Source organism: Squalius cephalus (assembly GCF_949319135.1).
Source record: "Squalius cephalus genome assembly, chromosome: 20".
NCBI classification, from domain to species: domain Eukaryota; kingdom Metazoa; phylum Chordata; class Actinopteri; order Cypriniformes; family Leuciscidae; genus Squalius; species Squalius cephalus.
Genome location: NC_137141.1, coordinates 12,201,430 through 12,225,544, shown reverse-complemented (window position 1 = coordinate 12,225,544; position 24,115 = coordinate 12,201,430). Strand labels below are relative to the sequence as shown.

At 39.0% G+C, this 24,115-nt stretch overlaps 1 protein-coding gene across 6 annotated transcripts in view; it reads left to right on the top strand.

Annotated features, from left to right (window-relative positions):
* Positions 1–24,115, top strand: part of ttc6 (tetratricopeptide repeat domain 6) — a 42,471-nt gene that overhangs the window by 645 nt on the left and 17,711 nt on the right. For 3 of the 6 annotated variants that reach the window (XR_013819453.1, XM_079853944.1, XM_079853948.1), the window contains exons 2-20: positions 73–965; positions 4,766–4,945; positions 5,097–5,227; positions 9,082–9,261; positions 9,434–9,593; positions 11,739–11,843; positions 12,311–12,418; positions 13,705–13,794; positions 14,125–14,483; positions 14,720–15,179; positions 15,367–15,496; positions 16,774–16,949; positions 18,065–18,201; positions 19,533–19,702; positions 21,225–21,345; positions 21,581–21,740; positions 22,256–22,338; positions 22,504–22,580; positions 23,587–23,744. Coding sequence is in view for 5 of the 6 variants with exons in the window: in XM_079853944.1 (XP_079710070.1) it covers positions 270–965; positions 4,766–4,945; positions 5,097–5,227; positions 9,082–9,261; positions 9,434–9,593; positions 11,739–11,843; positions 12,311–12,418; positions 13,705–13,794; positions 14,125–14,483; positions 14,720–15,179; positions 15,367–15,496; positions 16,774–16,949; positions 18,065–18,201; positions 19,533–19,702; positions 21,225–21,345; positions 21,581–21,740; positions 22,256–22,338; positions 22,504–22,580; positions 23,587–23,744 (3,681 nt within the window). In the remaining variant the exon portion in view is untranslated. The remainder of the gene's footprint in view (positions 1–72; positions 966–4,765; positions 4,946–5,096; positions 5,228–9,081; positions 9,262–9,433; positions 9,594–11,738; positions 11,844–12,310; positions 12,419–13,704; positions 13,795–14,124; positions 14,484–14,719; positions 15,180–15,366; positions 15,497–16,773; positions 16,950–18,064; positions 18,202–19,532; positions 19,703–21,224; positions 21,346–21,580; positions 21,741–22,255; positions 22,339–22,503; positions 22,581–23,586; positions 23,745–24,115) is intronic. The other 3 variants (XM_079853945.1, XM_079853947.1, XM_079853946.1) reach the window with 3 other exon arrangements.

The window sequence follows — 24,115 nt, the reverse complement described above, 5'->3', positions numbered from 1 at the left end:
CTGGTTCATTAAAATGAAAGATTTAAGTTAATACAATGAAGATTGATTTAATAGAAACGTTTTGATTTCCAGGATTTCCAGTATACGAAACACTTATGAATCCAATCAGAACAGAAGACTTCCTCCTTACCTTGCCAGGTAAGACCTGTCATCACAGATTTACCTCCCATCCTGACAAAACCCAGCTGTGTTGAGTCTCAAATAGACTTTCACTTTCCTCTCCTCTGCAAACTGCCCCCTAAATCCATGTCTCAACAAAGACCAACAAAATGAGCCGGGGTCAGAGCACAAGCCCAAACATTTCCTCCATTGACAAATCCGTGAACACAATGGCTCTTCCAAAACTTAAAGCCAGGCATGGGATTGTCAGAAAGCCAGTCATAGCCTCTCTCGCAGGGACCACCAAAGCAGTATCCTTGTCCCAAAGGCCGCAACCTCCTGCTAAGCCCAGATCAGAGTGGTCCTTATCAGCAGGTGGATCTTACAAACTTCACACACTTGCTCAGCAGGTCTCAGGTGAGAAGAAAACCTCCAGCGCTCACCAGTCCACTATCTGTGAAAGACAGAACCGGCGGGACTCGGGCAGCTCTAATGACAATGAGGCATCAAGCTCTGTGAATATAGGAGTGCAGAGAGGAAAGACTGAACAATTCTGGGAGCCTCATGAGCATCAGACTCTCTCCAAACACACCAGCTCCCAGAGTCACACCAGCAGCGCTGGCTCCAGCACCATCCAAAGTGTCAAATCCACCTCTGATCTGCTGGAGGAAGCCAGAACTATTGCTGGACTCCAGCAGCCAGATGAGGTTGACCAGCAGAGGGCGCCAAATGAGAGCTTGGCAGACTCATTAGTGATGGAAAGTGCACCTGTAGTAGAGGATGACAGTGCTGCAACTTTCTCTGACCAAGCAACGGTACATTCGATCGAAAGAGAAGCTGGAAACAACTGCAGCTCTGATGATGAGGTTAGCTGTTTATTTTATTTTATTTTATTTTATTTTGTTTTGTTTTATATTATGTCATATTGAACACAGCTGCAGCTCTAATGATGAGGTTAGCAGTTTAGTAGTAGTAAAATCTTTATTTGTCCCTTTACAGGGCAATTTAAGCAGCTTCAACCTCACAAACATACAAATTTTTATAAAACAGAAAACATCACAAACATTACGAAAACATCACAAACATTACGAAAACATCACAAACCCCGGGCATTTATAATAATTCATTTGGAAAGGGAAGTTGGACACAGCTACTTTATTATTTTATTTATTAATTTATTATTACAGCTAAGCACCAAAGGTGCATAGGCACCTGTTGTATCTGTTAGTGCTCTTCTTCTATTTCTTCTTCTTCTTCTTCGTTGTCGTTGTCGTTGTCTTCTGCTCTTGAGTCTATGGCAGCCTGTGGGAATATGATGAAATTTGGCACACAGATAGAGGACAGTCTGAACATTAACTAGTCAAGTCAAGTCATCTTTATTTTTATAGCGCTTTATACAATACAGATTGTTTCAAAGCAACTTTACCGTGATAAACAGAAAAATAGTGATTCAATGATGCAAACATAGTTCAATTCTGCAGCTCTAAAAAGAAAAAAAAAAGAGTAATTTTTCAGCTAAAGTCAGTTAATTTAGTGTTGAACCAGTTCCATTCTAAAGATAATGAGTTATTAAATTACAGTAGTACTAAGCACTCACGGTCTTCCTACGAGTCCGCACTTTCGTGACGTAACGCCGCTTTGACTGCTGGGAAGATGTCTGCTGTAGTGTTTGCTTCAGTGCGAGCTCCGCAAAAGTGCGGTTTGAGGGCGCATATCAACCGCAAAGGGGGCGCTTGCGAGCACTCTTCTGAAACCTAACATGACAAATGGGACACTCTACGGTCTCATGGACTTAATGGACACACGAATGCGGCACCCATTGTAACTCCACAAGACCTGTGCTGCGTTCCAGTCCACTTTTAGACACGCACTTGCAAACTTCCCTAAGCACTTCCCCTCGGGGGAATTCTCGCCGCCATTTTGAAGTGCGTTCCACTTCGTGAAGTGGACGAGGGAAGTTTATATGGACAGACCCTCGCTCCCTCGATTTTGACAGAGGGAGCGAGTCTACTTCATATGTACACTTCATGTACCTATAGGCCTATGTCCCACAATGCAGTACGATTGTGCGTCACCACAGATCTCGTCTAATCACCACCACAACAAACAACTCTATGATATATTAATTCTATTTTTTTTTTATAGAAAACAACCCAAACACCATATATACTTTGGATGCTGCATTAACCAAATTCTTAATATAAAGGGAAAACAAATGTAAATAATAAATCAACTACATAGCTGATTCCAAGTGATCAAGTGCTTAGGACGTTCCAATTCAGCCCATTGCAGTTTCCGGCAGTAGTGGGCACTCGCAATGACGTACATCCGAGTGAACGAGATGGAGGGAAGTTAGCAAGTGAAGGGCATGACAATTTTGGACTGGAACGCAGCACGAAAGTGCATATGAAGTGTGCCATTTGGGACAGGGCCTTGGTGTCATTTAATTCCAGGCTGCAGCTGGAAGCAAATTTGGTGTCTCTAACTCATTCTCTAGCGCCACCAACTGTCCAAATTTGCTAATACCTTTTGATAGATTTGATTAATAGATTTTTTTTTGCATCCTAATTCACCTTCTTATACTATGCCCTAGAAGTATGTACTGTTTTTGTAAAGAAACAGTACAAACTTTTGAGTGTGTCGCAGAAGAGTAGGCAAGTTTTGGGACATACTACTTCGTCACAACTGCGTCTTTAAAGGAGAACTCCGGTCAATTTTAACATTGAGCTCATTTTTTTGTACATTTGGAGTGCTGTCAATACAGAGAACAACGACAAAAATCGGTGTTGCCTACACCGAGTTATTCTATTTTTAAAATTTGCACCCTGTTGACTTCAATGGGGCAAGTACTAAACCTGCTTTTAGCCTCTTAACATCCTTGATTTGTCATTACAAGTGCACAGAAAATGTGAGTGATTCCTTCTGAGTGAACACGAGTGAGTCTGACTGCAGTAGATGTGAAAGAAATGTATAAAAATGATGTTATTTAAGCCAGCGCAAATACCTTTGTTTACATCCTGTTTTTCGGTTGAAGTCCAAAGTAGTCGATTGCAGAGTTCACACGCATAGGTTTAATACCTATGATCACGCGCGTGAACTCTGCAATCGACTACTTTGGACTTCAACCGAAAAACAGGATGTAAACAAAGGTATTTGCGCTGGCTTAAATAACATCATTTTTATACATTTCTTTCACATCTACTGCAGTCAGACTCACTCGTGTTCACTCAGAAGGAATCACTCACATTTTCTGTGCACTTGTAATGACACATCAAGGATGTTAAGAGGCTAAAAGCAGGTTTAGTACTTGCCCCATTGAAGTCAACAGGGTGCAAATTTTTAAAATAGAATAACTCTGTGTAGGCAACACCGATTTTTGTCGTTGTTCTCTGTACTGACAGCACTCCAAATGTACAAAAAAAATGAGCTCAATGTTAAAATTGACCGGAGTTCTCCTTTAACGGACAGCTCTGTCATTTAGGTACACGCATCCTGTCACCATAAACTGGCCTGTCAATCATCTTGTCACAGTTAAAATCCTCCACATTCAATTTAATTTAATTTCGGAGAGAAATATAGCTGCACGTTAATCTGACAGTCGTGGGTCTTTCACGTGGAGAACTCTCCTCATGTGTTTGTATTTTGCATAATAATGCATTTAAGTTAATGACCAAACATATTGTGGCGAGTAGGACGAGGCCGAGGGCCGTGAGAGAGAGGCACGAGGCCGGTGGCGTGATTACTGATGAGCGACACCTGCGCAACGCACCGGTCTCGTATCTCTCACGGAGGAGCGGGAGCATAAAGGAGGAGCAACGACAGTGAAGAGCGAGAGAGGACAGGCCTGGAGTTATGTTGTGGTTTTTATGTTTTATTATGTGACAGCAGTCGTCCGTGAGGGGCTGCTATCTTTTACTTTCGTTTTGTATTTGTTTTATTTTTATTAAATATATAAACACATTAAATATGTTTGAATGTTCGCCGGTTCCCGCCTACTTCTTCCCGGGTTTCGGCACCAGTGTAACGCAGTTCAGATGTTATGGAAAGAAGGAGGCGGGAGTAATCACGCCACCGGCCTCGTGCCGCTCTCTCATGGCCCTTGGCCTCGTCCTGCTCGCCACACATATCTTTACAGAAGTTCACAATGCTAATAAATATATATTTTCTTCTGGTTAGATACCGATTATTAATCACTCAAACCCCTTTTTATAAAACGGATTGGTTGAGCCGCGTTCAAAGCCGTTGTAAATTACTCAACAAACATACACCTGTGACCGCATTACATTAGTATTACTGCGCAACTGCCGTTTGTGATTCTTTGTTGCTACATGCGTTTACTATGCAAGATTACCCAAACTGCTTAGGGACAATGTCAGTCTGCAAAGCATTAAATCTTTCATCTGAATCACTGCGATAAAACGTAACAAGTGTAACATAACAGTAAAATAATTCTAAGGGTAGCTGTCAGTTTTAGAAACTCCAGAGGCAACAAAGGAGCAACACTTTTTTGCTTTTCGAGGTGAGCTTGTGGCGACAATATATTGTATGAAGAGTCATTGCAGTGAGGAGTTTTGTAGCATTTCCTATTAGTACATCTTGATGGGTAAAGTCATAGGCTTGGAATGACAATGGTGTTAATGGGATGCTCATGTGTATTTTCCTTCAGGGGCCAACTCAAAGGGACACATCAGTACCACACGTCTGTCTGCCAAAAGAAAAACGTTCCCCAAGACCAATGTGCCATCCATCTGTGTCATCTGGTGTCTACAAGATAGCTGAGTCAGTTTTACAGAAGGACTCTGAGTTTGGCTCTGATGGTGGAGGACTCAAGGATCTGTTATCCCAGGTAAACTCATTAAACACTAAGTTTGTTTTCAAATAACTTTTTGATAAATAAGTATGAGCAAAATTACAGATGTTTAATGTTTTAAATACATGAATGTTGCCACAATCCTTGTAATAGAAACTAGTTTGTATATATTTTTTATATTTTTAAGGTGACCAATGAAGATATAATAATGGCCCATGGATGTAGCTTGACTCCGATTCAGAGAGCTGAAAGGACATCCCGTCAGACCAAAACCATTCAAGGCCTTTCACTACTTGCAACCTGGACACCTAAAAAAGAGTATAAAAGATCTAAAATATTTTGTGACAAAATGTGGCCATAAGTATTTTAACACTCAAGCCATACTTATTGAATGCATTTAGTTGCATTCAATCACAAACTATCAAAGAAAGTGTCATCCGTGCTTAAATGAAGCAGGATCTTTATTTTTAATCACTGACGATTTTTAGTGGATGTATCAGTTCACACAGGCGTCCCCACAGGTGTAGTTCATCACATTAACTACGGACATATTCCACTAACCCTTTACAAGCACAAAGTGTCCAATTCTTTTTTGTTCTATATTGCATCATTTCAAACCTAACAAATACTTCTTTTTTTTGTGAAAATGTGCTAATGCTATCCTTTGTAAAAAAAAAAAAAAGCATACTTTTAAAAAGAGTACTCAATACAGACATGTTATACTTTACATTCGGTTCGCACAAAGTACATTCTATTAATGTTTTCTGACCATTAATAGCATGTAACATGTAATTAAATGAAAATGTAGTATTAAATGCAATAATTTAACCTAAATATGCTTTAAAATAAACATACTTCTTTAAAGCATCACAAAAGATTATTCAAACTTAATGATCTGTAATACACTTTAATTTTAATGCACTGTAAAGTAAAACAAATTAAAAGTAACATTAAATGTGCAGTACTTAAGTGTGTTAAAAAAACAATCATGAAAAGTGCACTCTCTTTAAGTACACTTAAGTGGCATTCTATTTCATTAAAATTATATGTAAGTACAGTTTTAAAAATATACATACTACAAGTGCACATTCAACACAATTAAGCACATTTCTTTTTCACTTAGGATGGTCCTTTTAAAATAGATGTAGTTTTGATGTTTTGCATATAATTCAATGTCATTCAGACATTTTTAAGTAAGACGTCAATGTCCAAATACTTTTGAGGCTGCTATATACCTAGTTGTATGCATAATGACACTAAGGTTCACTAATCTATGTGTTGATATATTGGCATGTTCCACTTGCTATCAGCATGTCAATCTCTCAACGCGTCACTAGCGGAAGAGCGCCGAGGGTGGCCTTGGACGCAAATGATCATCTAGTTTCACGCTACCTGAGAAGAGCGTCCAAAAGCTGTCATCAGCTCCCCCTCAGCTCTATTTAGGGAGCAATACCACAGCGAGTAATTGCCCCGTCACTTACTCCACTCATCTGTGCTGCGGGTCTGTCTGGAGCCAGCGCACCCACGCATCCCTCCTCCCAACCTCTCCAGCACTCACCTGAGAGCTGATAACGCAAGATTTACTACCTGCACGGCTGGACCTGCGCCACTCCCTCGCTCTTGAAAAAGGGCCTTTTAATTACTAGCTTTTTCCAGTCACGAGGGTCACTGAAAGGTTCCTGTTGGACGCGGTTGAGAGGGTTTATATGAGAGCCGCCTGCCTACGGGGTAGATGGATAGCGGGGCAGGTTGAAGGTTCCTCCTTACGGTTCAGGAATGTTTTTTTTCAGCGCAGGCAGGGCCAGTGACTTTGGTGTGACCTTCTAGGTCTTTCGTTGAGGCTTAACCGTGCCAGAGTGGGGTGATAAATCTAGCTTGTCACAGGCCTTAGTGAACGAAACGTACTCAATAAATTGACGCTGTCAGTGGAGCCGTGGGGACGTGGGTGGCGGAGGGCCTCTCCTGCCTGTCTGCAGTTCGCGGAACACAAAGAGCCCACACACAAAGTCAGTTCTGAGGTCGTTTCTCCCGCTGTCTACAGTTCAAACAGTGGTGTGATATTATGGCAGAGACGGTCTGTGCAAATAGACTGACGCACCATCTTTTTATGGCCGAACATAGTGCCTATATCACATTGGCTTGGCACCCAAAATGGTTTACGTTTGAGGTCCAAGAAATGAGACCCTAATATTAGATTGATAGACATGTCAGTAATGAAAAAGTCTGAGACCACTGATGGAAATGCTTCTATTTAACTTTTTTATTTAATTTTTTTAATTATTATTATTCTGATACAGAAAACCTAAGATGCCATGCAATATGAATGTCTATCTTGTTTTCTTCTGATCACATGATCATGATTCTCATGATCTCAACACTTATCTGTACATAACTCACCATTCTCTCATCAGCCACAAACCATGATATATGTTTAGGGTTGGTAAGATATTTTAATGTTTTTGAAAGAAGTCTCTTACGCTTACCAAGGCTGCATTTATTTGACCATACAATAAAACAGTAAAACTGGTACTGTAACAATTTAAAGTCACTGTTTTCTATTTGAATATATTTTAAAATGTAATTTATTCCTGTGATGGCAAAGCTGAATTTTCAGCATCATTACTCCAGTCTTCAGTGTCACATGATCCTTCAGAAATCATTCTAATATAATGATTTGCTGCTTAAGAAACATTTCTTATCTATCTATAAATTACAGAAACGTCTGTCTGTCTGTCTGTCTGTCTGTCTGTCTGTCTGTGTGTGTGTCTGTTCCTCGCATATCTCTCGAACCGTTAGTCCGATTACTTTCAAACTCGACAGGTGTCTTGCCACGGGCACGAGTAAGTGCAGTGCCAAGTTTGACATTGTTTGGATGAGAAATGCAAAAGATATCGTTAAATATATCATTTTTAGAAGGTTGTGGTTTAAAAATAAACATTCTGACATTAGAGAGTTGTATCGGTCAAAGAAGCCCCAAGAAGGTTGTGGTTTAAAAATAAACATTCTGACATAAACACTCAGTCAGCTGCACTGTTTACTTCTGAATATTATAGTTTGGTTCCCGAACGTGATAAATCCATCTATCTATAAATTACAGAAACGTCCGTCTGTCTGTCTGTGTGTTATTCGCATATCTCTCGAATGTGAGATAACCACTAAATGTGTGAAAACCACTATTTTGTTTCAAACTTTCACATAGCATCTTTAGGTTATAACAACATTGAAAATCAAAATCTGGATTTGAATTTTTTAAGATTTATTATAAAAACTGATTATTTTTTTTCCCAAAAATGCAATAAATTCATGACTTTTTTTTTTTTCAAAATGCAATTAATCCATTGAATCAATATAAAGTTATTTTTGATCATATTGCCATCGCAAGAAATATCTCCTGAACTTTTTTGACGGCGATCAGCTCACAAAAACTGATTTTGCACGGGCACTTTCCACTGCTCCCTGAATCGAGGCGCTTATTCATTTGTGGATGTAAACTGAATCTGTAAGTCAGCTATGCTGTTTACTTCTGAATATTATATTTCATTCTGGTGCGCTTAACGTTGTCGCTACTGTGTAATAGTAGCCTATGCTATTCACCAACTAAACATATCCTATTCAATGCGTTCACAGTCTCTTTCACGGGCATCATTTGTAGTTGCCTATTCACAAACTGTTTGCTCAAGCATAGCGTTTTCTCGGAGTTCACTGTGTGCTTTTTACCATGCACAAAAAAAAAATGTCACTGAACTTTTGCTGTGTAATTGTAACAATGAGCACACACCAAACCAACAATTACTAAAAACACACACAAAAACTGATTTTGCACGGGCATTTTTTGCACTAGTTATTATCAATGTTGAAAACAGTTGTGCTGCTTAATATTTTTGTGGAAACTGTGATCATTTTTTTTCAGGATTCTTTGATGAACAGAAAGGGAAAAAAATCTGTATTTATTTCAAATAGAATTATTTTGTAACATTATAAATGTCTTTACTGTCACTTCAATTGAATGCATCCATGCTGGAATGTTTTATTTTTTATTTATATTAAAAAAATATATATTAAAAAAAAGTAGCATGTCATGCAGTAGTAAAGCATGACATCTTAGGTTTTCTGTATTTTGAAGAAAATCAAATAAAAATAAATTTCACTCTAATTGTTTGTTCTGTCCACAGTGCTGAAGGCTATAAAACCATCCACCATTTGTGTACCACTCCTGCCAGTCAAGTCGTGCCTGTTGAGCTCCAGCTTGCCTCTAGAATCTGCCACACTCAAAAACCGATCACTGCAACTGCTCAGTTTAACCAGCAGAGGGAAGCACTTGGACATATATCTGTACATCCTGACACACAGAGGTATAAGCCTGGCTCTTGTTATTTCTTATTAAAGCTCATTGATTTTCAGGTCACGATTTATAATCTCTTTTGAACTCTCCACCTGTTTGAGTCCCTCTTAAGATGTATTTCCATTCCTAAAGATATTTTCAGACGTGATGACTTATCATTAATGCTGTAATACTCATTGTAGGCTGGTGTGTGAAGGTGTTTCTGTTGATTCTACTGGGGTTTCAGCACAGACAGACTGTGTTTCCCACATACATAAACAGACGTCAGATACTCTGGAGGACTGGCAGAAAATAGCAGAGTATTACGTGGAGAGACCAAGGATTATGATGTGTGGACATGCTGTAAGAAAGATCTATTGTTTTATGACTCACCGTCAGTGACTTTCATCAAAGTGACTAATGAGTGACACTGACAACTCGATCTGTTTAAAACCAAGGCTCTGGTTTTAAGGAAGTACTTGAAAAACAGGCTGTGATTTAGGATTAGATAATTATGATATTTAGTGCATTATCAAATATGTAATAAACTTTAGTTAAAACTGACTTTTTATGTCTGTGATCTTCCTTGAATAGCTTATACAGTGAGGAAAATAAGTATTTGAACATCCTGCTATTTTGCAAGTTCTCCCACTTAGAAATCATGGAGGGGTCTGAAATTGTCATCGTAGGTGCATGTCCACTGTGAGAGACATAATCTAAAAAAAAAAAATCCAGAAATCACAATGTATGATTTTTTAACTATTTATTTGTATGATACAGCTGCAAATAAGTATTTGAACACCTGAGAAAATCAATGTTAATATTTGGTACAGTAGCCTTTGTTTGCAATTACAGAGGTCAAACGTTTCCTGTAGTTTTTCACCAGGTTTGCACACACTGCAGGAGGCATTTTGGCCCACTCCTCCACACAGATCTTCTCTAGATCAGTCAGGTTTCTAGGCTGTCGCTGAGAAACACGGAGTTTGAGCTCCCTCCAAAGATTCTCTATTGGGTTTAGGTCTGGAGACTGGCTAGGCCACGCTAGAACCTTGATATGCTTCTTACAGAGCCACTCCTTGGTTATCCTGGCTGTGTGCTTCGGGTCATTGTCATGTTGGAAGACCCAGCCTCGACCCATCTTCAATGCTCTAACTGAGGGAAGGAGGTTGTTCCCCAAAATCTCGCAATACATGGCCCCGGTCATCCTTTCCTTAATACAGTGCAGTCGCCCTGTCCCATGTGCAGAAAAACACCCCCAAAGCATGATGCTACCACCCCCATGCTTCACAGTAGGGATGGTGTTCTTGGGATGGTACTCATCATTCTTCTTCCTCCAAACACGTTTAGTGGAATTATGATCAAAAAGTTCTATTTTGGTCTCATCTGACCACATGACTTTCTCCCATGACTCCTCTGGATCATCCAAATGGTCATTGGCAAACTTAAGATGGGCCTTGACATGTGCTGGTTTAAGCAGGGGAAACTTCCGTGCCATGCATGATTTCAAACCATGACGTCTTAGTGTATTACCAACAGTAACCTTGGAAACGGTGGTCCCAGCTCTTTTCAGGTCATTGACCAGCTCCTCCCGTGTAGTTCTGGGCTGATTTCTCACCTTTCTTAGGATCATTGAGACCCCACGAGGTGAGATCTTGCATGGAGCCCCAGTCCGAGGGAGATTGACAGTCATGTTTAGCTTCTTCCATTTTCTAATGATTGCTCCAACAGTGGACCTTTTTTCACCAAGCTGCTTGGCAATTTCCCCATAGCCCTTTCCAGCCTTGTGGAGGTGTACAATTTTGTCTCTAGTGTCTTTGGACAGCTCTTTGGTCTTGGCCATGTTAGTTGGATTCTTACTGATTGTATGGGGTGGACAGGTGTCTTTATGCAGCTAACGACCTCAAACAGGTGCATTAGGATAATAAATGGAGTGGAGGTGGACATTTTAAAGGCAGACTAACAGGTCTTTGAGGGTCAGAATTCTAGCTGATAGACAGGTGTTCAAATACTTATTTGCAGCTGTATCATACAAATAAATAGTTAAAAAATCATATATTGTGATTTCTGGATTTTTTTTTTTAGATTATGTCTCTCACAGTGGACATGCACCTACGATGACAATTTCAGACCCCTCCATGATTTCCAAGTGGGAGAACTTGCAAAATAGCAGGGTGTTCAAATACTTATTTTCCTCACTGTATATAAAACTGTAATACAGTTTTAATCAGTTGTTTATGTTCTTTCTAATAAAATCAAGTTATACCCAATTTGTCCCAGGGTACTGGAAATACCTGTCACTAGATGGCATTAGACACACATTATTTTTCCCAGTAGAATTAATAGATGACTGAAAGATTTTCTTATTTTTTATTGTTCAAGCTGGGTCATTAAATGTAGACTGTTGAATAAATTTCACATTAGACCCTTTGATTATCACTTGAATTATTTGATTTGATTTTAAACAGCTCCTTCCGACATCCAATTATTGTGTTTCTTTATTTCTCAAAGGCAACACTGTGTCCCTGTGAGCTCAGAATGTTCTGGAACCCAGCACCTCCTAAATTCATCTGTGCTCCCTGTGTTATGAAAGACACACTTTTCCCCAAATACCAGGTACAGCAGCACCATTACCAGATGGAAATGTGCTTCCTTCTCAGTGTGCTGGGACTTTTTAACAGCACCTTTTTTTCTGCAGAAATCACTGCATGCCTCCCCCCATCAGCTTCCTGCTTTTACACTGTAGACTTCTGCATTCAGAGAAGAGCCTACAGCAGCTCTGTTTTCTCTCTGTTAATATCTTGATTTGAATACAATTCTCTTGTAAGTGCATAGTATAAAAACGAGAATAATCTTGAGTTTAAATAAAATTATGAACACGACATGCATATTAACGCCTGTAATTTACAAGAATTATAGTTATTAATATTATCTCTAAGATACTTCCTTTTAGCTTGCTCATGCTGGTAATATTAAATTCCTTATATTACCTTCTGATCTGGAAAAATGCTAGCGTAAAAAAGTGAGTTCCAATGTAATACATTTTTAAGCCAGTTTTTCTTTATTAAATTTTGTGTCCTTAGGTAACTCAGCCAGACCTGTGCAAAGAGAATCTGTTGAATCTGTTGGACGAGCACAATGTGGCGGAGTCAGTTAGCCATGTGATGAATGCAGGACAGAGTACTTCTGAGGTATGTTTATTGAATTAACCTTAAATTAGTTTAAGGTGGAAATCCTCAAAATTCCTGTATGTTACAATACTTATATGTAACACCATGAAGCTCTTTATGAACACGCTATTCTGAAAAAAAAAAAAATGTATTATAGTGTTTCTATGTATTTTCACTACCATTGAAAGTTTGGGGTCAGCCAGATTTTTATTTTATTTTATTAATACTTTATTTTTATATATGTTCGTTATGGACAAGCTGTAACTAGCACAGAAGTCCAATAACAGAACACCACTCAGGTTCAGATTAGGGGGGCCAGTCCCCAGTCGAAGCACTTTCCAGCACCCCTTCCAGAGACCCCAAGAAGGCCGGGTACTCTACACTGCCGTTTGGCCCATAGGCGCACACGACATTGAGAGACCTATCCCCGACCCGAGGGCGCAGGGAAGCGACCCTCTCGTTCACCGGGGTGAACTCCAACACTTGGCGGCTGAGCTGGGGGGCTATAAGCAAACCCACACCAGCCTGCCGCCTCTCACCATGGGCAACTCCAGAGTGGTGAAGAGTCCATCCTCTTTCAAGGAGTGTGGTTCCAGAGCCCAAGCCATGCATGGAGGTGATCCCGACGATCTCTAGTCGGAACCTCTGAACCTCACGTACAATCTCAGGCTCCTTTCCCGCCAGAGAGGTGATGTTCCACGTCCCTAGAGCTAGTTTCCGTGTCCAGGGATCGGGTTGTCGAGGCCCACGCTTTCGACTGCCGCCTGATCCACTAAGCACCGGCCCCTTACGGTCCCTCCTGCAGGTGGTGGGTCCACGGGAGGGCGGTCCCACGTCACTCCTTCGGGCTGAGCCCGGCCGGACCCTATGGGGGGAGGTCCGACCACCAGGCGCTCGCATACGAGCCCCAACCCTGGGCCTCGCTCCAGGGTGGGGCCCTGGCTGCGCCATTCCGGCAATATGCTGGCATATTTATTGGCATCATAAAGGGTTTTTGAACCGCTCTTGACCCGTCTGACCCGTCACCTAGGACCTGTTTGCCTTGGGAGACCCTACCAGGGGCATATAGCCCCAGACAACATAGCTCCTAGGGTCATTCGGGTACCCAAACCCCTCCACCACGGCAAGGTGGCAGTTCAAGGAGGGGTTCATATTTGTCGTCTTACATAAAATAAAAAAAGGAAGAAAACAAGATAAGAAAGAATTTGTTACTTTGCATTCATGTCACTTACTCCAGTGAGTTCTCAAGAGAGTTTTCTGAATAAAATTGTGTTGGACATTCTGTAAAAATTTGGCCTTGTCCCCAGGAAAATGTCTCGCCTATTAAGTGTCAGTCTGTGGTAGACTTCAGAACAACAACCTCACTGACTCTCTCTGGGTTCATCTCAACAGAACAGGTTAAAAACTTTTCCATTTTTTTGTTGGAGAATTATTTAATAAATTCCTAGTACTTTTTATTGGTTAGCCTTGTTTATTTTAATGTAAAGCTAGAGTCTCAGTAATATAACAACAGTACTCTTTCCTGTTCCTTTTTGATATTATTTTTGATATTATCAAATTTTGATATTCTTCCAAGACACTGTTCTGTGTTTATATTATATAAGGTACCTAAAAGCGTTTTTATTCTTTTTACTGTAATATTTGGAAACAATCAGCTCTGTTGCATTGAAACCAGTGCAACCAGAATTTCACCTCTTGTAATATCCTGTCTCCCCCCGGGGTTTCAGACCAGACGGCCCCGTTCTGCCCCGCACTTAACCCCAGATCTTGAGCCTCGTCTTCAGCTGCAGTCTGACTTCACCAGCCTTTCCCAGGAGCTGGAGCATGTGTGGTGCCAGTGGCAGCAGAACACAATCTGTGCAGCTCTGGCCAGAGAATCCCCATCCAATGCCAAACAGGCAAAGCCCCAGGAGGTTCACACGGAGCCCAACTCATCAGAGTGGCCAGAGAACCCACACAAAGGCAAAGAGAGGGCAAGAGTGTCCTGTTCCAAACGCAGGGTCATGAAGAGAAGAAAGACACGCAGCTCTGTCAAAACGGCATACGTTTGGAAAAAACTGAGAGAACCACCACGGACTCTAACAAGGTTTTACTTTTGTTATAAAAGCATATTTTTAATTCTAAAACAAGACCAAAACATGAAATTGCATGTAAACCAATTACATAAAATACTCTCTCACAGCATTTTATGATGCATTGGATCTTATATCTCATAAATATTCTAGAAGGAACAGTTTTGTACATCATCTTTCTTGAACTTTTGTAAGTCTGCTGTGATATCTGCATTAATGATGTGTTTATCTTTCTTTTATTCTCTAAAAGGAGCGAGTCTCTGTGTCAGGTACCATGGGAGTCCAAAACTTCCAAAGTGCAAGTTTCACCCCTCCTCTGCCTCAGTCTGCCTATGCTCCTAGATTTTGAGAGCTTTGCCACAGATCGTGGTGGAATACCTGACACTACATCACCCAGAGAGTGGGTCAGAGACATATGGGACACCTGGTTTGACGAAGATTTTCCTCCTCTGGAAAATGTCCAGAGTGCAAGCTCTCCCCCTGCTGGTCTGGAGGAGAACCAGCTTCCAAAGGACAAGAATCTGGAAAAAGTTGATATGCCTGAGGTTTTGGACAATGGTCTCACTAAAGCTGATTTGGAGCATGAAGTGGCCAAGCTGACCCAAACTTTGACTGAACGTGGAAACCACGGTGCCTTCGACCGGTGTCGACGTGGAGCACTTTACATTAAACTTGGTTATCTCAACCAGGCCCTTGAAGATCTCAATGCTGTAAGCCTTATTTTTTTTAATTAGTAATGCATGCTAAGGTAAACATCACTAATACTGTTCATTATTAAATGGTTCATTTCAGAAATCATTATCCAAACCAGAACAGAACATTCTGCTAATGCAACCTGATTTTCTGCTTAGTTTATCGTGTACTAATGATCGATCTGTTGTTTTTCTGTTTTTAAAGGCCATATCCCTGGAGCCCCATTTACTGGACGCCTACTGGCACAGGCACAGCATATACCTGCTGAGAAACGACCCCGATAGAGCTCTGGACGATCTAAACGTCATCGTTAAAAACAACAAGAAGCATGCAGGTGTGCGCATGAGTCCCCTTTCATTACCAGACAGCAGGAGAGACTAGATTCTGATGCAATACTTGCCAATGCTGTCTGACCTCTGTATTGGGCAAAAGAGAACCTGTAAGGTTAAAGGGCATGTATCAAAATATAGACATTGACATATTCCAACGTTAGCAATGCTAAGCTTCCTCCCCTGTTCGCACAGACCAAAGTAAGTTCCTTCTGAACAGGGTTATTATTGTTAAATAAAACTAAAATATTTTTGTTAATTGAAATAAAGCTAAAATATAAATATAAATATTAGATGAAAAATGTCATTTAAAGAAGATTAGAAATGCTGGCTTGACAACTGAAATAAGTTATGGCACTAAACTTACTAAATGGAAATAAATAAAAACAATAAAAATTAAATAAAACTGAAATTAAAATAAATGAAACCTAAATAATAATATTTAAAAAAAATGCCAAACTAAAAAAAATGACAAAATATTGAACTATTTGAAATAAAACAGAAATCATAAAAATAAAAACCAATTCAAAATATTTATAAAATTATAGTATTAATATTAATTATAATAATATAAATAATATTAAAATAACACAGATTCAGAATTTGCCATGATCATGATATGAAATCCATGAGCACATTAACATATGACTGCCCACATTATAATATGGCTACGTTCACATTGTCAGGTTTTGAGATTTACAACTGCATTTGCTTACAGGTATGAGTCTTGAAAAGTCCCATTAACACAGCAACTTACTGTAGTGTCTCGGATACTGTCTGTATGAACGTGGTACGGGAGTCGAGTCCGTATCCTCTGACCAGTAACCACAGCAACAGTATCAAAGATGGCAACATCTATGAAACTGAAAAGTATTATCACTTTTGACACGACATGAGTCCAATCAAGCTGCGAGTTCATAAATCAAATTTTTTCAAAAGCAGTTTTGAAAATGTACACGTGTGAGTTTGGTTATGGAATGCCGTTAACACTCCTATAAATAACTGAACTGTGTGTGACTGTGAACACAACCATATTAAGGACTCAAATACAGGACTGCCAACCGTATTCTGCTGCTGTGTGAATGTGGCCTATAAATTAGCATTATAATATAAGTTATTCAGTATTTGTCAGCCTAGCCCTGCAGCAAAAGCCTACAAAGGTAAAGGTCAGAGAAAGGATGTAAAATGACCATGTAAAAGTAAATTATTATATTTTTTGGTGCTCAAAACTTTCTTCAGAACAAAGTGTTGAAGCTCATGACTAATGCCAATTGTGTTCCAGACGCCTTCATGTCTAAAGCAGAAATCTACAAACAAAGAGGGGAAACTGCACTGGCCACATTCAGCTACACCCAAGCCATCAAAGTCAAGCCAGATGATGCAGAGATATACTTTAAAAGGGCAAAGATGTATGAGAAGATGGGCGAAGTACTGCTGGCCATGGAAGGCTACGCCAAAGTAAGCCCTATAAAACAATATAAATACTGTAGATTTGAATTTACAGAAGGAAATACCAGTGAGGAAGTCAAAACTTCTTTAATACTCCAAAGACCACAAATTATAACTTAGTTATGAATGTTAAAGTATATTTTTATAGTGCAATATGCTCTTTTTATCTTTTATAAACACCAACCACATTTACATGCCAGCAAAGCCTATTCAATGTCCAGATATTTGACATAAAAACTAACAAAATGAGGCTGGACAGTTGCATTTTCTTGATTATTATCTGTTTTGTTTTATTAATTTATTGATTTATTTGTTATGCTTTTTACATTCTGACCTGTAAAGCACTTTGAGCTACATTTTATACAATATATGAAAGGTGCTGTACAAATTAAATGTATTATCAAATAATAATAATAATTATTATTATTATTAAAGTGTATTTTTATATTATTCTCAAGCATCCGAAGAATACCGCTAAGAGTTGAACTGTTGAGCAGTTGTTCCTGGCTGTGTGTAGCACCTGCATTTCCTTTTTGCAGTCAGATATTGACAGTTTATGCAGCACATTTCAGCATGAATTATTTTGTGAACCTGTCAGAAAATGATACAGGCTTCACAAAAAAAGCTGTTTTTGAAAGATAGGAGAGTTAAAATCATCCTGGGCAAGAGAACTGCAGTTTGAAGGGGATGTTTCTTAAAAGCACAGCACTAAAAAAACGAGCCGCTTAATGGTCTGTTTAATTCTAGGGGTCAGAGAGAAGGTGGGAAATGGTTTAAAAAACAAACAAACAAAAAAAACACTAAAAACACAAAAAAAGAATTTGATTAGATTCTGCTCATTATTTGTTTTTCAGGTACTGTAAGAAGTTTTTATGAATTAACGTATGCACACTTTAAGGGCTATATTTGTCTTGTTTTAGGCTTGGTGGACAGAATTTGTCAGTTTTACTGTTGGCAGGCACATCATGCACTCTAAATATGAATTCAATGTTTGAGTTCACAAATGAGCACTGATATTGTTGATTATAGACTGTTGTTCTAAATAGCTGAATAATAATTGCCTCAATTATTGCAGTATACATGAAACAAGGAAGATTTCAAAATAAACCCTTTTTGACCACCAGACCTTCACTATCGACTCAACAAGGACAGATGCAATGATGGCCCATGGAATACAGCACTTCAACAGCTCCAAATGGATGGTGGCCTTGGAAGACTTCACCTTACTGCTAAAGCAAGAACCTGGGAATGCTATAGCCAGGTCAGTATTATTATGAGGATTATATACAGGGGTGCACATAACTGGTCCCCATGTGTGGTAAAAAATAAACAAGCAGCAGAAAACGTGGAGGGAAGCTCTTCTGAGTACCAACATTTTTGAGGACAGGGACAAGTAGGATTTTTCTCCATCTCTGGTAAGATAGCAATCATGATGATAAGTGTGTTCATTAATTATTAGGGGTGCAACGGATCGCAGTTGATCTGTGATCCGTACGGATCAGGCCCCACGGTTCGGCACACATGTGATTCGCGGATTAACTCCTAAGTTTAACCATCATAGAGTGAAACTTTATAATTTGAAAGTGTTTTGTCTCGCCAATTTACACATTCAAATGATTTAACGTGGAATTTAACACATTTAACACATTTAACGCGGAAGAAGAGGCAAAAATCGGGACTCATGCTCTGTTATCTGTGCTCACAGACTCTCACACGCAGAAAGAGATAGAGAGGCGCATTTCAGACAGAGCTCGAACACCTAATTGATTCCTCTTTCGCGTTTACTTGTGCTTGAACGAACACATACACACAAAATTATGTCAAAATACCCATGTCAGCAAGTATTCTCTCGGTTATGTCTTAAGTGAACAGTTGAGAAAGAACCGGATGTGTATCGGTCTATTCGGTCCGTGCATTCGGTCTTAAAGTGACAGCAGCCTAATATTCCTGCTGTTGTCTGTGTCATTAATGTTAATAAAATAAAAAAAATACAGCTTTAACAAAGACCTATATTTAATTTCTACATTGTACAAATAGTGTTATTTTACATTTAGGCAGCGTGTGACTAACATTTTACAAAGTGTGAGTACCAAGCAGCATCTCCAGGGGCTCCCTTGAGAACCAGACCAAAAAAGTTATGTGCACCTCATTCAGCATGCTTAAAGTGCAAGTTCACCTATTTTCACCCCACTGTGTTGTTACAGTGTTGGTAGTAAATGTCAAAGAACAATGTTTACTCTTTAACCATGTTACCTGGAATGAGAAATTACCATTTATTTGTCAGCAAAAGTTTCGCGTCATTTTGACAGCTCCGTGGCTTTTGTGAAAACTACAGATTGCACTTCAGCATGTACAGTTGGATCAGTTATTAACAAAACACTTACTGGGAACAATACAAGTCAACACCTTTGTAACTAAAAGTTTGCTACAGAGTATTTTCTACTCAAGCAAGGTGATATTTGACTCTGGTCGAGCCTAGGAGCAGACACGTTTTTGCCAACGGTGAATTACCCCTTTGTTTTCCGCTAAATTGAATTACCGTACATCTATGTTGATGTGTAAATCCAATTATATTTTTTTCACTCAATGCAGAACATACAGAGGAAGGATCTATTCCAAGCTGGGTCATTTTGAGAAGTCTATCGAGGACTTTTCTCTGGCTGTGCACTGGGATCCCAGTGATTGGCTGGCGTTTTACCACAGAGGCTGTCTGCTGAGGAAGATAATGCCTGATAAGGCCTTAAGGGATCTCAGCACATCTGGTAATGCACATGCTTGATATACCACATGAAAATTCTTTCACAGTTTCTCTATATAAAGATACCTTAACCAAGCCTTGATGGAAACTGTCACCCATGGCCATGGCACTTTATGTTGAGAACATTGTAGGAAAGGCAACATTACAAATGGTTTGTTCAACACTTCATTTTAATTCGAAATTTACACATTGGGTGTCTTTCATGGTTTTTATTTTTTTTCAGGAATCCCATAGGAAAGAAAAAGTCAGAAGCACGATCTCTTTAATATCTCTGTTTCTTCTAAACCGCAATGAGATTGTGTCTACTTCTCAGTTGTTCTCAGTAATTTAAAAATGTGTCACTTCTAGAGCCGCAAAACAAAATGTCTCAAACTGTGCTCAGATTTGGCATGATCTGAAGTTTGCTTTGAAAAGTCAAGATTTTAATATGAATATAAACATTTCACACATCTGAACTATGCAATCCAGATCTACAGTATTTTATATTGCTATCTATTATAACTCATACTGTATGTCAAAGAAAAAACATTTGGGAAACAACTGAGACAAAGTTGATAATGTCCAAATATGGGCAGTCAGATGTTCATAGTGTTATATACATGCAGATTTCTGAATGACCCAGTTTTTGTTTTTAGCTTAGATTTCATAAATAGTCTGGGGAGGGAAATCCTGTTTTCTGTGATATGTCTTTGATCTAAATCTTTAAATAAAGCCATTCAACACACAATTAAACACAATCAACATTGTTTTAAAATCTCATCACAGACAGCTGCATCTGTTGAATCAGTCATATGAGGATGTTGATATCACTACTCAGCCAGGAGAACAAATAAGAGCCATATATTTTGCAACTGTAATCTGCTGCATTGATCTCTGAAGCTTGCAGGAATATTTTGTCTGTGTTGTCTCCTGCAAACTGAACAGCTTCATCAGTAAAGTGTTTCACACTGCCTACCTAAGCACCTCGTGCAGTGAAACAGGATCGTAGGCGTGAGTAGAGTTTCGGCACTGAGCCTATTCTTGCGACACATAGCATGCAGAAAATGCACTTTAAGCCAATTTATCAGCATAATTATTTGCAGTATATGAAGCAATATAAAATAGCAAACCAGTCATCCATTGTCAGGCTTGATGCAAGTTCCACATGTTGACAAACTAGCAGCTCTTTGGATTCCATTCCATGTGGATTAATGACCATTTTTAAGTAAATGTAAATTCAGTTTTGATCAAGCTTGTAATAATTCTCAAAGAAAAACTCCCAATAACTATTTTATATTTTAATGCAGTTATTAAAAGAAGTACTCAAAGCAGCAATCCATAAATCGCTTTATTTTGTGGATAGAGCCATGCAGCACTGTATTACAATATTGGCAGGCACTTTGAAAGATAATGAAAGTGGTACATTTGAGATCCTCAGAGACCATATGCCTTCAGAAATATATGCCAAAACTTTGTGCTGAGAAGTCAGAAAAAAGCCAGATCATCTCATTAGCCATGTTTTATCTGTATATGTATGTGTGTCATAGTTCTCATCAATGACAGTGCAGAAAACCTGAGCGCGTTCCTACACCGCGGTCTGGTCTACACTGCGCTCCGGCACTGGCGGCAGGCTATGACTGACTTTGAAGTCGTGATCAAACTTGACAGGTGATGTCCCGGCCTTCTCCGCTCTGTGACGAAAATACCTTCACTTTCTTCTGTTGAACAAGTGCACCGAAGGCAGGCCATAGTTAAGGATAAGTTTACTGAAGCTTGAAACTCACTTTTCAAAAGATTCTTTCTTTGTAAAAAGTAACAGTCTCTGAGCAGCTGTGAGTTAAGCTAAAATCAATGAAATTATATCGAGTCATCATCTCTCCTCTCTGTGTGCACCTCTCTAAAGTCACAGCAGAACTGCAGCTGTTGCTCATGTCAGTTTGGGACTGATCTGCATGCTGAAGATGGACCGAAATAATGAGGCCATCAAAATGTTCAGTAATGCTTTGAAAGCAGACGCCACCCATGTAAAAGCCTACGTATGCCGGGCCAGAGCCTATTACAATGTAAGGGGATGTTGGATGATTTGGAGTGCCACATAAAAAAAGATGAAGGAATTATTAATGTATTCATTTTACAATAAAAAAATCATCACTGTTACTCGTGTATATAGTTGTGGTTATAGCCCTAAAAACTTTGGTGTGTGTTTGGTGCTATATATATATATATATGAGAGATACGTCAAATCATGCGGCTTGTTTAGCCGAGGTGTTACTATATAGCCGAGGTGTTACTATAGGTGTTATATATAAAAAAAAATTTTTTTTTTTTTTTTATATGTGTGTGTGAGATCATTTTTCAAAAGCATTTGGCTTTTAATTATCACTGCTTTTCCTTTGGTCATTTAGCCACATGAACCCATCAGTTATAACTGATTTCTTCATTTTTCATTTTCAGTACAATAGCTGATTCTTATTTTTAAGTGGCACTCCTAGTGCATAATATTAATTTGGGATTATGAATATTTTAATGTATATTTTTATTTACTAAATTAAACTAGTGAACTTGTATTTTTTCACAGGTGAATAATCTGAGTAGAGCGGTGAAGGATTTGACTCGAGCCATACACATGAAGCCAGACGCTTATGATCTGCACATCATGAGGTTATTTGGACATACAACTGTTTGGTCAACTTTTCATGTCCTTGATTCTTTTATTATTTCTCTTGAGTTTGTTGCGTGGTTCTTTGGAGATTAAAAATAGTTTTTAATTGGTGAATATTGGTGATATAGAAAAAAGTTGTTTGAATTTTTTGTTTCTTATTTTAGAGGGAAGTACTTGTATGAAATGAAAAAAATTGACATGGCTAGCCTCTGCATACGGTATGCAGCAGAAATGAAAACAGGTAATGATCATATAAAATTAATATAACTTTAAGGAAAATTGCAAGCATACTTTTAGTTCCTGAAAGATCTGAACTCTTATCACTTGCTATCTTTTAAAGGGGCCATGACATGAGAAATCAAATTTGCCTTGATGTTTTGACATATAAGAGGTCTTTGTATCAGTAAATCATGATGCAAGTTTCATAGACTAAATTTGCCTTCTCATTATATACAAAGCATGTATTTAACCAAGCTCCAAAATTGCCTCATTTGGATGTTGTGGGATTTGTGACGTCACACAGGCAAATACATTTGCATATGACTGCTTCCACTGCTAGACATCAACGATTAGTTATACATCATCACACAATAGGCCCTCCCACTGGCATTCAATTGCTTTACAGAAGGATCCCAGTGTCAGAAACAAGTGGATGGTTTATTTTAATGGTGTCCCAGATCACGCCGGAGGATTATTTGTTTGTTCAGAGCATTTTTTCTTTTTTTGGGAGGCACAGTGTAATGCAAAGTTTGCGAAGAAACTTCGGTCACACTTTAGTTTGGGGTAACAAATATTCATTATTAAGTAAGACTTTTTCCTTACTGGATATGGTCATGCAGAATAAGGCATTAATATGTGCTTTATAAGTACTAATAAACAGTCAATATGCTCGTTATATGCAATCTAATTAACAATAGTGAGACTTGGACCTAAACTAAAGTGTTTACCTAAACTCTTGTAAGATGAAGATGAAAAAAATGTATGCACATTTTTATGGAAAGAACATCACAACATGTATTTCCATCACGAGGTGCATCAACCTTTTGGTGGCCGGGCAGTGTATAAACCTGAAGGAACATTAAAGTAATAAAAAAATCCATGTCATGACCACTTTAATGAGCATCATTAAATCTTGTTAGTCCATTTGGCTCAACTGAAGGTGAAATAAACCTAGCAGGGAAATGTGGTTTATGTTGCCATTACAACAACTAGACCAAGCTGTAAACCTCTCCTCCTTTCCGTCACAGCTCTGGGTTTATCACCAGTCCAGCAAGCTGCCATCCAATTGTTCCTGGGGAATGATGCCAATGCCATCGTCTGTCTCGAGGAAGCGGTCAATACATGCCCTTCTCCTCCACACCTCATTCTTCTCGGGAGGACGTTGATAAGGGAACACAGGTTCACAGTGAGTCCAAGGCCCATGCTGGTCTAAGTCATGCTCTGTCTGGCAGAACAAAGCCAGCAAAACACCAAACAAACTTCTCCAAAGACACTAACACACACAAGTGATTATTAGTAATACTTTTTTCAGAAGTTTTAGAAGTACACTAAAGTGATAAACTAGAGGATGTGCATTACAGTTATTTTTGCAGTTATCTGTTCAAACTTTTTTCAGCAGTAAAATATTTTTGCGTTTTTGAAAGAAATCTCTTATGCTCAACAATGCTGTATTTATTTGATCAGAAATTCTATAAAACAGTAGTATTGTGAAATATCATTACAATTTATAGGGGCTATATGTAGAATTCAGAAACTCTTGTTATTAGCGACACCGGT